The sequence below is a fragment of the Dendrobium catenatum genome, unplaced genomic scaffold, assembly GCF_001605985.2.
Source record: "Dendrobium catenatum unplaced genomic scaffold, ASM160598v2 fragScaff_scaffold_390, whole genome shotgun sequence".
NCBI classification, from domain to species: Eukaryota; Viridiplantae; Streptophyta; class Magnoliopsida; order Asparagales; family Orchidaceae; genus Dendrobium; species Dendrobium catenatum.
The window spans coordinates 9,406,660-9,421,225 of record NW_021318852.1 but is presented as its reverse complement, the minus strand read 5'-3'; the positions used below and the strand labels follow the sequence as shown (position 1 = coordinate 9,421,225).

The 14,566-nt window shown below is 36.2% G+C and overlaps 1 protein-coding gene across 10 annotated transcripts in view; it reads right to left on the bottom strand.

Annotated features, from left to right (window-relative positions):
• Positions 1-3,897: 3,897 nt before the first annotated feature.
• LOC110116545 (neutral/alkaline invertase 3, chloroplastic) overlaps positions 3,898-14,566 on the bottom strand; it is a 23,600-nt gene continuing 12,931 nt past the window's right edge. For 8 of the 10 annotated variants that reach the window (XM_020850157.2, XM_020850156.2, XM_020850155.2 and 5 more), the window contains exons 3-7: positions 8,726-8,891; positions 8,286-8,497; positions 6,301-6,794; positions 6,176-6,224; positions 4,247-4,955 (exon numbers count right to left, since the gene is read on the bottom strand). In XM_020850157.2, coding sequence (XP_020705816.1) covers positions 4,626-4,955; positions 6,176-6,224; positions 6,301-6,794; positions 8,286-8,497; positions 8,726-8,891 — 1,251 coding nt within the window. In that variant the 3' untranslated portion in view covers positions 4,247-4,625. Of the gene's footprint in view, positions 4,001-4,109; positions 4,200-4,246; positions 4,956-6,175; positions 6,225-6,296; positions 6,795-8,285; positions 8,498-8,725; positions 8,892-14,566 lie in introns of those variants that run through there. The other 2 variants (XR_003700459.1, XM_028694106.1) reach the window with 2 other exon arrangements.

Sequence of the window (14,566 nt, the reverse complement as noted above, 5' to 3'; positions counted from 1 at the left end):
ATCATGGCATTTCTCCAATTTTTATCAGATAATGCCTAAGAAATATCTTTAGAAATATGGATATCTTATAGTTTAACCAAGAAATTTTTGTGTGAGGATGAGAAGTTGTTGAAGGATATAGAGTTGGTTATAGGGTATAAGGGAGGTGGTGAGCTTATCTTATTTCCAGGAGATGGTTCAGATTCTTGGATCTGCTTTGGAGTATAACCTGAATTTATACGCCTGGAGTATACATTTTCAAATCTAATGACAGCTTTGTCTTTAATTTCTCTATCATGTTTTTCAGGTGGATTGGTTTGAGGTGGTGGAGGAAGGTCAAGAGAGGTTAGTTCATTTTCCTCATCTTCCTCAAGTTCAGTCTCCCTCTAAAGATGAGGCTTGAGAAAATAGGAATTTTGTTCATCAAAGGTAACGTCAACAAAGACGATGGTTTTTTTGTAGGAGGATGATAGCACTTGTAACCTTTTTGGGTAGCTGAGTAGCCAATAAAGATGCATTTGAGTGCTCTTGGATCTAATTTTCCTCGATTTTGGCTGTGAATATGAACGTATGTGATGCACCCAAAGATTTTTGGTGTAAGGTTATGATGGGTTCAAAATTCGGGGTAAAATGAGGACAAAATTTCCATCGGAGTTTTGAGTCCAAGGGCTGTTGAAGGTAGTAGGTTTATGAGATAAGTTGCAGTTAGAAGAGCTTCCCCCCAATAGAATTTGGGTTTATTGTAGTGGAATAGAAAAGCTCGAGTGGATGCTAGAAGGTGACCATTTTTTCTCTTTGCAACCTCATTTTGTTGTGGGGTGTGAACACAGGAGAACTCGTGGATGATCCCTTCACTTTGGAAGTAGGAGGAAAGGGTTTGGTTGAATTAGTCTTTTGCATTATCGGCGCAAAATCTCCTTATTTTCACCCCGAATTGATTTTTGATCATGGTATGAAAAATGGGAAGAAAGGTGCTAACATCGGATTTATTTTTGAGGAGATAGATCCAAGAGACTCTAGTGCAATCATCAATGAATGATACAAACCATCAAGCACCAGAGATATTGGGGATTTTTTAGGGTCCCCATATATCACTGTGAATAATGTAAAAAGGAGTATCACATCTCTCATTTTTGTTTCAGAAGGAAGTTATTTTATGTTTGGCTAACTCACAAGTTTCACAATGAAAATGTTTATTTTTTAATTTCTGAAAAAATTGTATATAGATATGTCTTAGGACATCAAAAGATAGGTGTCATAACCTATAATGATGAAGCCAAATAGTTGAATTCTTATCAACTAGGGATAACATAAAGCTGCTATTTTTAGATTGGTTAGTTATTCCAAGTAGTACAATCCAGTTTTCTCCTTAGCAAGTCCAATCTTCTTCCTCGACCTCTGGTCCTGAAATAAGCAATAGGTTGGGTTAAATAAAGCTTAACAATTATGATCATTGGTAAGTTTTTATATTGAAATTAGGTTTGTGAATAATTGAGGTATGTAAAGCACATTTTTTAGGGCGAGTAAGGGAGATAATATTGTCTCCTTGGCCTGCTACTATGGTAAGAGAACCATCAACAATGATGATTTTCTTGTTGCTTGGGCAAGGAGTATAATTGATGAAGTGGCTAGGTGAGTGGGTCATATGATCTATGGCTCCTAAGTCAATGATCCATAATTCTTTTAAATGATTCCTAGATGAACTTAAACTAATAGAAATTGAAAACTTACCTGAGAGTGTAAGTGAGGAAGATGCATTTGATTTTTCAAGGGATACCAGGAGTCGTTTCAGATTATCAATATCTTCTTTATTGAGTTCTCCAAGGCCGGACTGTGCTTCTGGGTTGGGCTGACTTGTAATGTTGTTGGCATGCGATGTGCCTCTTGTTTCGGTTCTTTGATTCCACTCCTACTGGGGTGTTTTTCATGTATTTTCCAGCATGTTTCCTTTGTGCGTCTTGATTTTTCGCAATAACTACACCAAAGTGAGTCCTTGTCTTTGAATTTTGAAGAATCTTTACACTTCTCTTTCCATTTAGATTATTTGTTCATCACCATTGCTGAGCTCTCAACGACCTTTGGTTCTAACATCACTCCTCGTCGGCTTTTTTCCGTGCGGATGAGAGAAATGGTTTCATTGAGTGAAGGTGTCTCATCTTTGCCGAGGATGTGGACTCTAACCTGATCAAATTCTGTATTTAGCCCTGCAAGAAAATCATAAACTCTATCTTTTTCAATAAAGTTCTTTAAGGTCGCAACATCTTCAGGACATCTAGTCTCTATGCATCTATAATGATCAAGTTCTTGCCACAGATTTTGTAGAAGGGTGGCATACTCCATCACGGTCTTACTCCCTTGTTTTGTGCTTCCAACTTTGACTTTAATTTCAAAGATTTGAGCCGCATCACGAGCTTTGGAGAAGGCCTGTCTGGCAGCATCTCATATGTCCTTTGCAGTGGAAAGGAACATAAATGTGTCACTAATTTCTGAAGTCATGGAATTCCACAACCATGACATAATCATGGAGTCTGCTTCATCCCATGGCCCGAATTTAGGATCTCCTTTTGATCCTCCTCCAAGAAGGTGGTGTATTTTCCCTTACCCTTTCAAGTAAGTCTTCACAAATTAAGACCACTTTAGGTAGTTCTTCCTATTTAGACGATAGGAAGATTGCATGCTTTTGAGGTCACCTCGTCCTTGATGCACCATCGACTCCTCAGTGACATTATGATAGTGATTAAGACTATCTGTATGATTTTGAGAAGCAATGAAGGCTTCCCAAAAAAAAAATTCTTGTTCGACAATAAAGGTCGATGATAAAGATTTTCTCCTCTTACTTTTTTTTTACTAAGAAAGATTTTGTTTTCTTTCCTGGTTTAATAAACCAAATCAATCGAGCCTTGAAAAAGGCTCGGTTTCAAGGCTCGAATCAGGACTAGGGCACGGGGTCGGGCTCCTCTGAGTCTCATTCAGCTTCGGTCGCTCCTTCGGCTCATTCGTGGTTGTTCGACTATCTACCTTCGACAACTTGACCTTCCTCTCGGATCGGAAGTTTTGCTCCTTCGGCTCATTCATGGTTGTTCGACTATCCTCCTTCGACGACTTAACCTTCCTGTCGGATCGGAAGTTTGGATCGGGGCTTCGGCTCCGTCTCTGGTAAGGCTTCGTCTGCGGCTTGTGGCTTCTGTCACAGCTTCCATCTGTCATTAGTTCACCAAGCTCCGTCAGGTTCTGATTTCTTCTTCTTTTCCTCCTCCGACGATCTACGATCGTTCTTTTAACGGCAAAGAATACCTCTTCTTCAATTATTTCAGCTCTGATACCATGTTACAAATCAGAGGTTTGAGAAGAAAAACGAATTTTATTATGCAATCTACTCCCTATTTATAGATCTATATAAGATGTATTGATAAAGAAACAAATAACTCTAAATAATTGCAGAATAATGATTAATACAATCCTTCCTAAATCAGCAGTCTAATTCTGGAAGGAATTAATGTGATCCTGGTAGTCTTACCACGGATTACTATTCATAGCCGTGGAATTCTCTTTGGAACGAGAGACTGAGATTCAACCGTCAACATAATGTCTGAATGTTTCATTTTCTTCATTTTTCCCCTTTTTCATCCCATCTTTATTTTATCTGTTTTTCTATGTTTCAGTTTATAAGTGTTCGATGATTGTCAACACATCCATAAATAATAATTTAAATCCCAGTTCAGATTAGCGTGCTTCTCAACGTTCCACAACCCTTTTCGATTTTCTAAACCCTTAGGCTTCATTTGGTTCTAAGGAATTGCAAGGAGAAAATGAAAAACGAAATAAAAATAGATCCAATGTTTAGTTTATGCCTAATAATTTGCATCCATCATAAAGAAAATCACAAATGAGCAGTATTTGCTAGCAATTACAAAATAATGACAATCAATAAAATTTATCTAAATTTGATTCAATTCCAATGTAATACCAATTGCAGACATGAGAAACGAATCCAAGTGGGTTTTAATGAATAAGTCCACATCTGGAATTAAAAATGAATAGAAACAAATCAAATAATTACAGCAAAATATTCAATCAACGAATATTTATCAAATTTTAAAGAGTGAGAAGAATTGAAGACTGATTCTTACTTTCCTGGGCTTGTGTCGCATCTTCCATTTGTCCTTTACACCATCCTGTACCAGAGATGATTGCAGGTCCAAACTATCATCGTCATCGTACTAAATTACATTAGTTACGGAAAAGAAAAATTAATCACCCTCAAAAGTGTTCCAACGGTCAAATACAATTTGATAAATACAAGATTAAACGAATTACATTTATATATATACATATATATAAAAGAGGTTCTGTCGGCCTCCAGCCTTGGAAAAGAAAATAAAATAAAAAAGAAAAATAACTGAAAAAGATATTTACCGAGAAGGTCTTCCACAAATTTCCCACTTCTGAATGATATATGGAAATAAATTAACAGCTAAAATTCATACCTGTAAACAAACGGAGCTGGAAAAACAAGTTAATATGGAATTATAGGTACAGAATATCACAAACAAACGAACGAAGCCATCCACATTTAATAGACTGATGTAAGAAAACTGTTGGCCGCTGCACCATTCATCTCGTGTTAATATATGCATGTCATTTGATTAAACTATATAGGTTTTCTTTAATGGCTTCCTCCCTCTTTTTCTCCTAGGACTGCCGGAATCGGTCATGAAATTGAAGGCGCTGATTATTTCTGCATCCTCTTCATTCCATAGGATCTTAGCAGCATCTGGCTTAGCCAGTAACTGCTTTGCAACGAGAAAACCAGCAATGGACCAGGTTTGGTACAGACGAGATTGCTTTCCGATGAATCGACCGCTCTTTGTATCATAATATTCAGGCCACTTATCTATGGAAAGACGCCTCTCAGCAACCTCCACAGCTCTTGCAGCGAGTTCCAGCCTATTCATCTTTATGCATGCTATAGTGAGCTGCAGATGAAAGCTAAGGGCTTCAGCAAAATTAGAAGGAACATGGAACAAAGAACTCACTAGCTTAAGGCTTATAGTCATCATTATCATTAATCTAAACTAGATTTCTTCGATTCAGTATTATGAATGATTTTCAATTCATTCCAATAAGTGCTTGTTTATATGAGATATAAACTGTCTTCAGCATGATTCTTTTTACACATCTTCTAGCCATTTCAGTCTACCCTTTTTTTCATAACCTTTCCATATACGAAGATGAATAAATGTTGACAATATTACAGAAATCTTTCAACTATCTAGTTACTAATTTTAGCATGTGATTGATAGAAAATATTTGAGTTCGCAAGTAATCCTATCGGATTTACTTGAGTTCGCAAGTAATCCTATCGGATTTACTTGAGTTCGCAAGCAACCCTAACGAATATTGGTGAAATCAGCAAGAAAACACACAAGTTGAACAAAATCAACCCAAAACAGTAGATTTCATTATGGAAATCGAAGTAAAGCAAAAGAAAAATAAAGATACAATTAATCCTCAATTCAAGAGGAGGATCGTTCCCTCCCAATCTCTAGACGATGAATCTAGAGCCCAAAACCCTAAGAGAACTCCAAGAAAATAACTCAAATCATGAATGCAACCCTAGCCTCCTCTCCTCTTTTAATACATATATTCTTAATAAAAAATAATAAAAGACTTCCTAAAACAAACATTAATTCAAATAGTTTCCTTATGCCCCTTCCCTCTCTTCTTGCCTCCCTTGGGGGGGCCACATGATTGGGCGGCCAAAGGAGGCGGCTTGGCCCGTCTCCTATAGGTATTAACCGGCCCCACCTGGGCCGGTTTGGACGGTTCGGCCAGAACCAAAACAGTGATATGCACATATTTAGAAACATCCAATGTAAAAGAACAAAATCAACATTTTAGCTATATACTTGTCCAAAAACTAAACCAATATCCATGTCTTGGATAATGATAGGCATGCACATGCCCCCCATCCCACCTATAATTCAACTAAAATTTCAAATTTTACCATGTGCGAAAGCACATTCAAGACTACAGGGGCCTCTATAAAGAGCAGTCAACTCATTAATTGAAACTGAAATACAGTATGCGATAACTTATAATTGAATCTATGAAAGCATTAAAAACTAGGAGAAATTTAATCTAAGATTACAGAAAACTATTTGGGACAAAAATAAAATAAAGAAGAGAAAGAGACCTGCCATAACAAGGTTGGCCAAGACCCACCATTGTGATAAGACCATGGCCTGCACCATTATATAAGGGATCATGAAAAGCTGAAAAAACGTAGGAATAATTGAATTATGAGGAAAAGCACTTTACGTGTTCTTAGGATCACTGCCTGTGATGATTCTCCATTCCTGCCCATCAAGAGCTGGATAACATATCTTTAAAGGCATATCTGCCACTAAGTCAGACCACTTGGCCTCTATGAGATCCAAAATGGCATGTGATTGTTGTGTCGTCGCTAAACTGCTTACAATGGACCACAAATTTCCTAATGAAAAGAAACGGAAATCCATGTGAGCAGGTTGCAAATTTCCAATCAAGTAACCCCCTATATCGGGCATCCATTCCACCAGCCAAGGAGGGATCTGGTCAGGATAAATGTTGAACTTGTTAACTGCATCATAAGAATATTCCTCCGTCTTATAACGGTAGATCTCGTTTAATTTTTTCATATCTACCCAATAGTATTCCCTGATATGGAAAGATAATGCTATCAGCCGGTTATTCAATGCTCGGAGCAGATCTGCTGATCCATCTTCAGGAGCAAGCATCTCACGGGCACATAAGAGTGCTGAATAAAAAAGTGCCTGCAAAAGCAAACCAATTCATTTCAGTTATAAAAACAGGTTTTATTCTGTTATGTGCAACAGAGTAATTAAGAGATTTCAAACATTGAAACACAGATCAAGTGGCTAAGTCAAACAGCATAGCTATTAAAAATAGGATATTATTTATAATGTTTAATAAGTCAAGTCAAACAACACTTAAGATTACTTTAGCTTATCTCATTTAAACCCCTATATACATCAAGCATTCTTTGAAATTTGGATAATCATAAAAATTAAATGGAATGAGATCTTAATTATGGTTCTTGCCACTCCCATTCAAACTTCATAGAAAATTTGAATGGAATGTGATCTTAATTATGGTTTTTGCCACTCCTACCTCCCTCCAATCCCTACACAAACATAAAACATGGAATGTTGTCAAGTTTCAAATCCTCTGGGCTGCTCTCAATATTCCCCATCAAGAGACCAAGTCTCAATCCTAATCTTAGGCTCTTTAAATGCTCTCATTCTCCCACATGATTGCTCTAATCACCCAAATTCCAAATGACGTTGAAATCTTAGTTCTAACACTCCCTGCAACCCTACTAGTATCAAACCATTACCTCTGTTTGACTACTCAAACACTCACCCTCTCTAGCGCTTCAAACCTGCTCTCTCTTCTACATTATAAGCTCTACTAGGGGTGTAAGTGAGTCGAGTCGGCTCGAACTTGACTTGTTAACGAACTCACGAGTCAAACTTATCATGCCATAAGTTCGAGTTCAAGCCTATACTCTCGAGCTCGAGCTCGAGCTGGCTCGCCTTGAAAGCTCGTTGTGCCGCTCGATTAATTTAAAATATATTTACAAATTAATTAAAATTAACATAATATCATAAATTTTAATATTATTAATTTAATTCTATGGTAAAAATAAAAAATCTAAAAAAATTTGAAAATTTTAATTTAAAACTAAAAAATCAAGCTCCAAAATCGAGTCAAGCTCGAGCTTTCCAAACTAGCTCCAGCGAGCTCGAGCCGAGCTAGAGCTCAAGCTCGAGCTCAGTAAGAACTAAACATGATAAGCTCGATTAAAAAGATACTCAACTCGACTTGACTCATTTACACCCCCTAAGCTCAACCAAAAAATCCAAGTTCATACTTCCTTCTTCCATCTATACTCAACATAAACAAAAGGTTAAATAGCCAAATCCCAATCTCTTGCCACATAAGCACCATTAGACAAAGCCTCAAACCCATCCATCCTGATTTAAAAGAGGTTACTTCCGCCTACTTCTGAATTCAGACCACAAGTGGAATGTTGAAGTTTAATGTAGGAAATTGGAAGTTCTTACTAAGTTTAGAAATGCTGCATGATTTCCTAAAAGAATCAATTAATAATTTAGGGGTATAAGCTCCGTGTTAATCAGGCTTATGTGCAAAGTCATGAGATTCCAAAAACATGTATTCAATAACAGATTGAATAACGTATGGAAACAAAGGCTCGTCGCTTCAAATATATACAAATTTACCTGAATTTCAAGGGGATGGCCATGAATTCCCATGCGTCTGTCTATCATGCATGAACCATCTGTCACCAGTAATGTAGGAAACATGTCAAAGCCATCAGAAAGACAAAGTTTTAGAATCATCTTAATTCCTGTCTGAACATCAATTCTCTCTTGAACCGAAAGATCCCCAGAACATTTTCCATATGCTCTTAGCAATATAATCCACCATAATCCTGCAAATAAAGGCAGTCAAATGAAGACTTTCAGCCCATACATGGAAAAAAGAATACAAAGATCTCTTATAAGTGACAACAGAGAAATTAGTCCTGGTTTCCTGATGAATAAATAAAAGGCCAAAAGATTAGCTAAAATGTGAAAAAGAGATGTTCTTCAGATAGAAGACCACGAAGTAAAAAAGAACAAAGAAGGGAGAATAAACTTTGATTGCTAAAACATCTTACCTGAATCAACTGGAGCAACACGACCTATTGCAGCCTCTCCAAAGTCTGGATCCAGCACCTCCTCAGTTGCTGAATCATCACCATCCAGTGGAACTGTCCGAACTTTGAAGCTAGCTGGCATTAGTCCTTGGCCTGGACTATGGCAGTCTATAGTTTTCTCCCAGCTCTACCATGCCATTCCAAATGGATTGAAAAAAATGTTGGTTAAAAGTTGAAACTAACACATAAAACCAAGTAATTGAAGCAGTTGATTTATGTCCCCAAAACAGAATTACAATGGAAAAATGCGAGTTTGATTCGTAATAACCTTCCACAGGAACACGATTAAGTTATCCTTGAGAAAAGCATGCCTTGTGCATCATAAGTGAATACTAGAGAAGACAGAAGATGCAGGCAAATATTTTCATGTGAAGTTCAGATATCAAAAGAAATTTTAAAAGATTGTATGTCATTACTTCAGGCTGATACAATCTTCTAAATCAGTTACTCATTGTGGAAGAATGCTACCAACGCAATTCGAATTTTGAAAACACAGGAAAAAGCAATAAATAAGAGATGAAGTATCAACATAAAACCTAAAAGTTGTGTACATTGAAGGTAAATGGTACGCAAAATGATGTTGCTTGGATCTAGGGTTTTTTCACAATTATAAATATATTAATGATATTTACCAGTTTACTTAAGAGGTTTTTGCACCTAGTAAACATTGAGAAAAAAATCAAAATGGTCCATTTATGAATGACCAAAATGGCTCCAAACTATATTAAAGGATCATTTGATCCCTCGAGTATTTAAAGAGAAAATAAAATAGTCTCATGGTGGAACTATTTTAGTTCCTCTTTAAAAAGTTGAGGGACCAAAATAATCATTTAATATAGTTTGGGATTATTTGATCCTTCATAAAGAGTCAAGGGACCATTTCGATGATTTTCTCAATAAATTTTGATACGACCATGACTAACTAAAAAGAGAAAAAATATTATTTAATATCATGTATGAAACGGGATGGTGCATGTGTTTAGAAAATATTTACATGTGTTTTATGCATCTTATGAGGGACCTTAGCACCCTAAATGAAAATAAAGATTTATGTTTTTATCGGCGTATTAGTAAAACTGAAGTTAGAGAGGCTTTAAAGAAAATGAAGGGTGGAAAAGCTGTTGGACCTGATGATATTCCAATAGAAGTGTGGAAATGCTTAGGAGATGAAGGAATTTCATGGCTTACTAAACTTTTTAATACTATTTTGAAGACTAAAAAGATGCCAGATGAGTGGAGAATGAGTGTGTTAATTCGATCTACTTTTTAAGAATAAAGATGATGCACAATATTGTGCGAATTATAGAGGTATTAAGTTAATGTGTCATACTTCAAAACTATGGGAGCGAGTTATGGAGCATAGGTTGCGGCATGATACTATGTTTCTCAAAATCAATTTGGATTCATGCCGGGTAGGTTGACTATGGAAGCCATACATTTATAAGAGGTTTGATAGAGAAATATAGAGAAAATAAGGAGGATCACATATGATATTTATTGATTTAGAAAAAGCATATGATAAAATTCCAAGAGAAGTGCTATGGAGAGTTCTTGAAAAGAAAGAGAGTCAATAATGCTTATATTCAAATCATTAAAGATATGTATGCAGGAGCTATTACTTGTGTTCAAACACAAGGTGGACGGACCAAGTATTTCCCTATTTCGGTTGGGTTACATCAAGGATCAGCCTTAAGCCCATATACATTTGCAAGAGGATGTACCTTGGTGTATGCTTTTTGCTGATGATATTCTTCTTGTTGATAAGACTAGAGAGAGAGTTGAAGGTAAACTTGAATTATGGAGGTCAATCTTAGAGTCTAAAGGTTTTCGCTTGAGTAGATCTAAAACGGAATATATGGAGTGTAATTTTAGTGAATAGACTAGTGAGGGGATTGGACTTTGGGCAATCAAGTCATTAATAAGAGTACACGTTTAGATATCTTGGATCTATTGTTCAGAGTGATGGTGAAATAGACGGGGAATTATCAGCAGAATTCAAGTTGGATGGTTGAAGTGGAGGAATGCATCGGGCTTGTTATGTGAGAAATTACCATCAAACTTAAGGGAAAATTCTATAAGATGGTAGTGAGGCCTGCAATGCTTTATGGTGCCGAATGTTGGCCATTAAAAGAGAAGCATAATACTAAGTTAAGTGTGGCAGAGATGAGGATGCTCAGGTGGATGAGTGCTTTACCCTTAGAGATAAGATACGAATGAGAATATACGTGAAAAGGTTGGAGTAGCTCCAGTAGAAGATAAGATTAGAGAGAGTCGCCTTAGATGTTTGGTCACATAAACGGTGCCTTCTGATGACCCGGTTAGGAGAGTAGAGGTATAGATTTGACTTATGTTAAGAAAGGTAGGGTAGACCAAAAAGACTTGGCTAGAAAATATTAGAATGACCTTTCTTTATTAGATTTAAACGAGAATTTGACTTTTAATAGGACACAATGGAGAAAAAGGATTCATGTAGCCGACCCACGTAGTGGATAAAGGCTTGATGTTGTGTTTTGTTGTTATAAGGGATAGCTTACTTTTATATTTTTATGACCTTTCCCCCGCACCAACATCAGCATGCTTTTATCAAATAAGAGGAGACTATTCACCCATGAGTTTATGAATTCCATCAATTATGTTATGATTGGTTAATCATTATGTTGTGACATCTAATAATTTGCTACGTATTTGAGAGGCTCATTAATTAAGAAGCAATCATGGAGATGGTGTGTGTGTCACTAAGCTTATTTCAAGCTTGTGCGGCTTGAAGTAAGCTTAGGATCCCACAACATGAAGAATAAATGGTGCAAATGAAGATTCCAAGAAGTTTAGTTTAGTGTTTATAGGTGTTTTTCATTGTACTTGATTGAGTTTGATTAACTAAAAAATTAAGGATGATGAAAATGTTATTAAAACTTGATGATTTTAAACAAAAAAAAAATATGTCTTACTTATTATAAATTATATTTTTACATAAATCAGATGAAACATGTTTACTATAGCTAATTAATTATACTTATGTTTCCAATTGTAGAGTTTGGGACTTATAGTTATTGATCTTAAGTGTAATGAATTTGTGATATATTTCTTAATCTTTAGATTTATTTTAATTAATAAAAAAATTGCAACCAAAAATCATTTTTTGTATTTTATTGGGAGTCTTGCCATCTATTATATAGTAGGATTTTCTCTTTATCTTGGTAACTGCTACATATAAAAACTACCAATTGCATTAAAACTAATGAAGATATTCTATTATTGTAAACAATTATTTCACTGGAATATGAGAGAGATTTTGCCTTTAAGGAAGTCCACGAATTGCTAACTTGTCCATAAATTATTGATCAATCATAATTTCTATATTTTATTTCTAATATTGAACATTAGTATTATTTAGTTTTTTATATTTTTTTAGATATCCAATGATGGAAGGCATCCAATGATCATGGTAGGTTGTGCTTGGGCTTGGTAGACCTTTAGTATGCTAGCTTGATTGGTCCTTTGGGCGCTACTAGTTCTCGGTTGGCTCATGGTTCTCGGTTTGAGCTTATGTTGATGTTGGGAGGTGGTGGTTTATTTTAGTTGAGCTTTTCTCTCTAAAATGCTAGCTCATTAATGTGAGCTGAAGTTAGTTCATTATTGGAGATTTATTAAACTACCTAGCTCATAATCTAAAAAGGTATGCTCTTAAGTCTTGGATTCATTTTGGAGTGGTCTTGCCTCTTCTTCTCCCCTTGTCTATTGTTTTCTTGTGCTGGCTATTTTCCCGTGCCTTGTCCCTTAGGTTCTCGTGGCTGGCTGTTGGTTTCCTGTGCTGGTGGTTTTCCCGTGGCTTTTCCCCTTTGGTTCTTGCGGCTGGCTGCTTGTTCTGCGGCTGGCTGCTCGGTTCCGTGGCTTTTCTGCTCGTTCCCGTGAGCTTCCTTCTCTGTTTGCTGTACCGTTTGGGACTGAGGTTATGTGGTTGTTGGCATTCATTTTCCTAAATCTAATTGGTTTAGTTGGAGGTGCTATGGCTGTTTGGTTCCCCTCTTGCTTATATAGAGAAGATGATTTTTGAGGGAAAGGTTGTTGAAAATTGTTGAGCATTGTCTCTTTAAAAACCTGAGGGTTTCTTCTTCTTGGAAAAGCTGAGAGCTTTGTCCACTTCTTCTTCTCCTCTATCTCGTCTGGACTTCTTAGCTCTTTCTTCTCTACGCAAGTTCCACTCCATTATATCCTTCTTCTTGAGCTTTGGAGGTGTTTGTTGGCTGATTTGGGAGCATTTGCTGGAGGAGTTTGGTTGGACGTTTGACCTTCTTGCGTGGTGACCATCGGTTTGCTAGCCCTAAGCACATACTTTACTTAGCCTACATTTCAATGCATGTGAGGAAACCGTTCTGTCGGTAGTTCTGAGGATAACGTCATTTTTTATTTCTTTTGTTTGTTTCTTTTGATCTCTCTTCTCGTTTTTCCGTCGGTTTTTGATGTTATAGATGATTGCTACATTTTGAATCGAGTTTGGTTATAGTTTACCCATTGTTCTCCTTGTTTGGCTTTTCTAACTAGTGCTTGCATCAATTATGGACCGCCAACTTTGTAATCCCACAAATTATCAAGTAGGCCTTCAAAATCACCTGCACTCTTGCCAAGTAGTAAAGTAAATATTGGTCATTGCTTTATCTTCGTGCTACATCAATTTTGATATTCATGAGAGAGAAAAAAGGATTTTAATTTTATGTGCAACAACAGTATTCAAAGTTATTCTCGGTAACTTCTTACATATGAAACTATTAATTATATTGGAATGACAAAGATATCATCCAATTTGCACAAATTTATTCCTTAAGAAGATAAAGAATATTCTTACCCTTAAAGAGGTCCATGAATTGCCAACTTATTCATACCAATGGACTGCCAACTTTGAAATCCCACAAATACCAAGTTGGCCTCTAAAACTAGTAGCAATTATTTATTACTTGTGCTTCAAATTTCATGATTTTTTAAAGTGTACTATATTTTTAAGTTATTTTTAAATGACCAATGAACCATAAATTAATGAAATATTATATTTTTAGCAGACTTTTATGATTTTTTATTGGTCTGAAGTCATTCTTTTTACTGAAATTTTTACAACAGCTTCTTAATCCATCAAAGTTTCTTCATAAAATTTAAACTTTTTTAGGTCATTTGATATAATAAAAAATTATTGCAAGTGTCATGTTACACGATTTTGCTGGAAGATAATGAATCCCCATAAGACATTCACTAGTACATGTTAGCCATGCTGTTACATAGCTACTCTTTACTGTTTTAATAACGACTTAACATCCCCCATTAAGCAGTTAATAGGTCCCCACAAGTGTGATTTTGCATAGAATGACTAATTTTGTAGTCATTAAGAGTAATATTTACCCTTTTTTTTGGACTGGTGAAGGGATTTTTCTTTTTGAAAGCTCCTTTAAGCATATATGGTGAGGTGCAATAAGCAATCATATAATATAAAGAATAGTGATAAGGACATCCGACTTGGAGGTCTACCAGAGGCATGGCCGTCAAATCTACGGCCACGATTGCGTCGCTTTACTTGTGATCGTCATTGTATTAGCTTATTTGTGTTATGAGTATTATTGCATTTTCTATATATACCTCATTTGAGGCCTATTCATGTGTAAGCCCTAGGGGCAAGTTGGTCTTATTTTTTCATTGTATGAGGCATTTAAAGGTATTCCTTCTCCTTGGAGGCTAATGGAATGATATTATGAAACTTTTCCTACATTGTGACTTGGAGGCTTTGAGAGAGAGCTTTGGTGAAAATCCTAGGTGAGG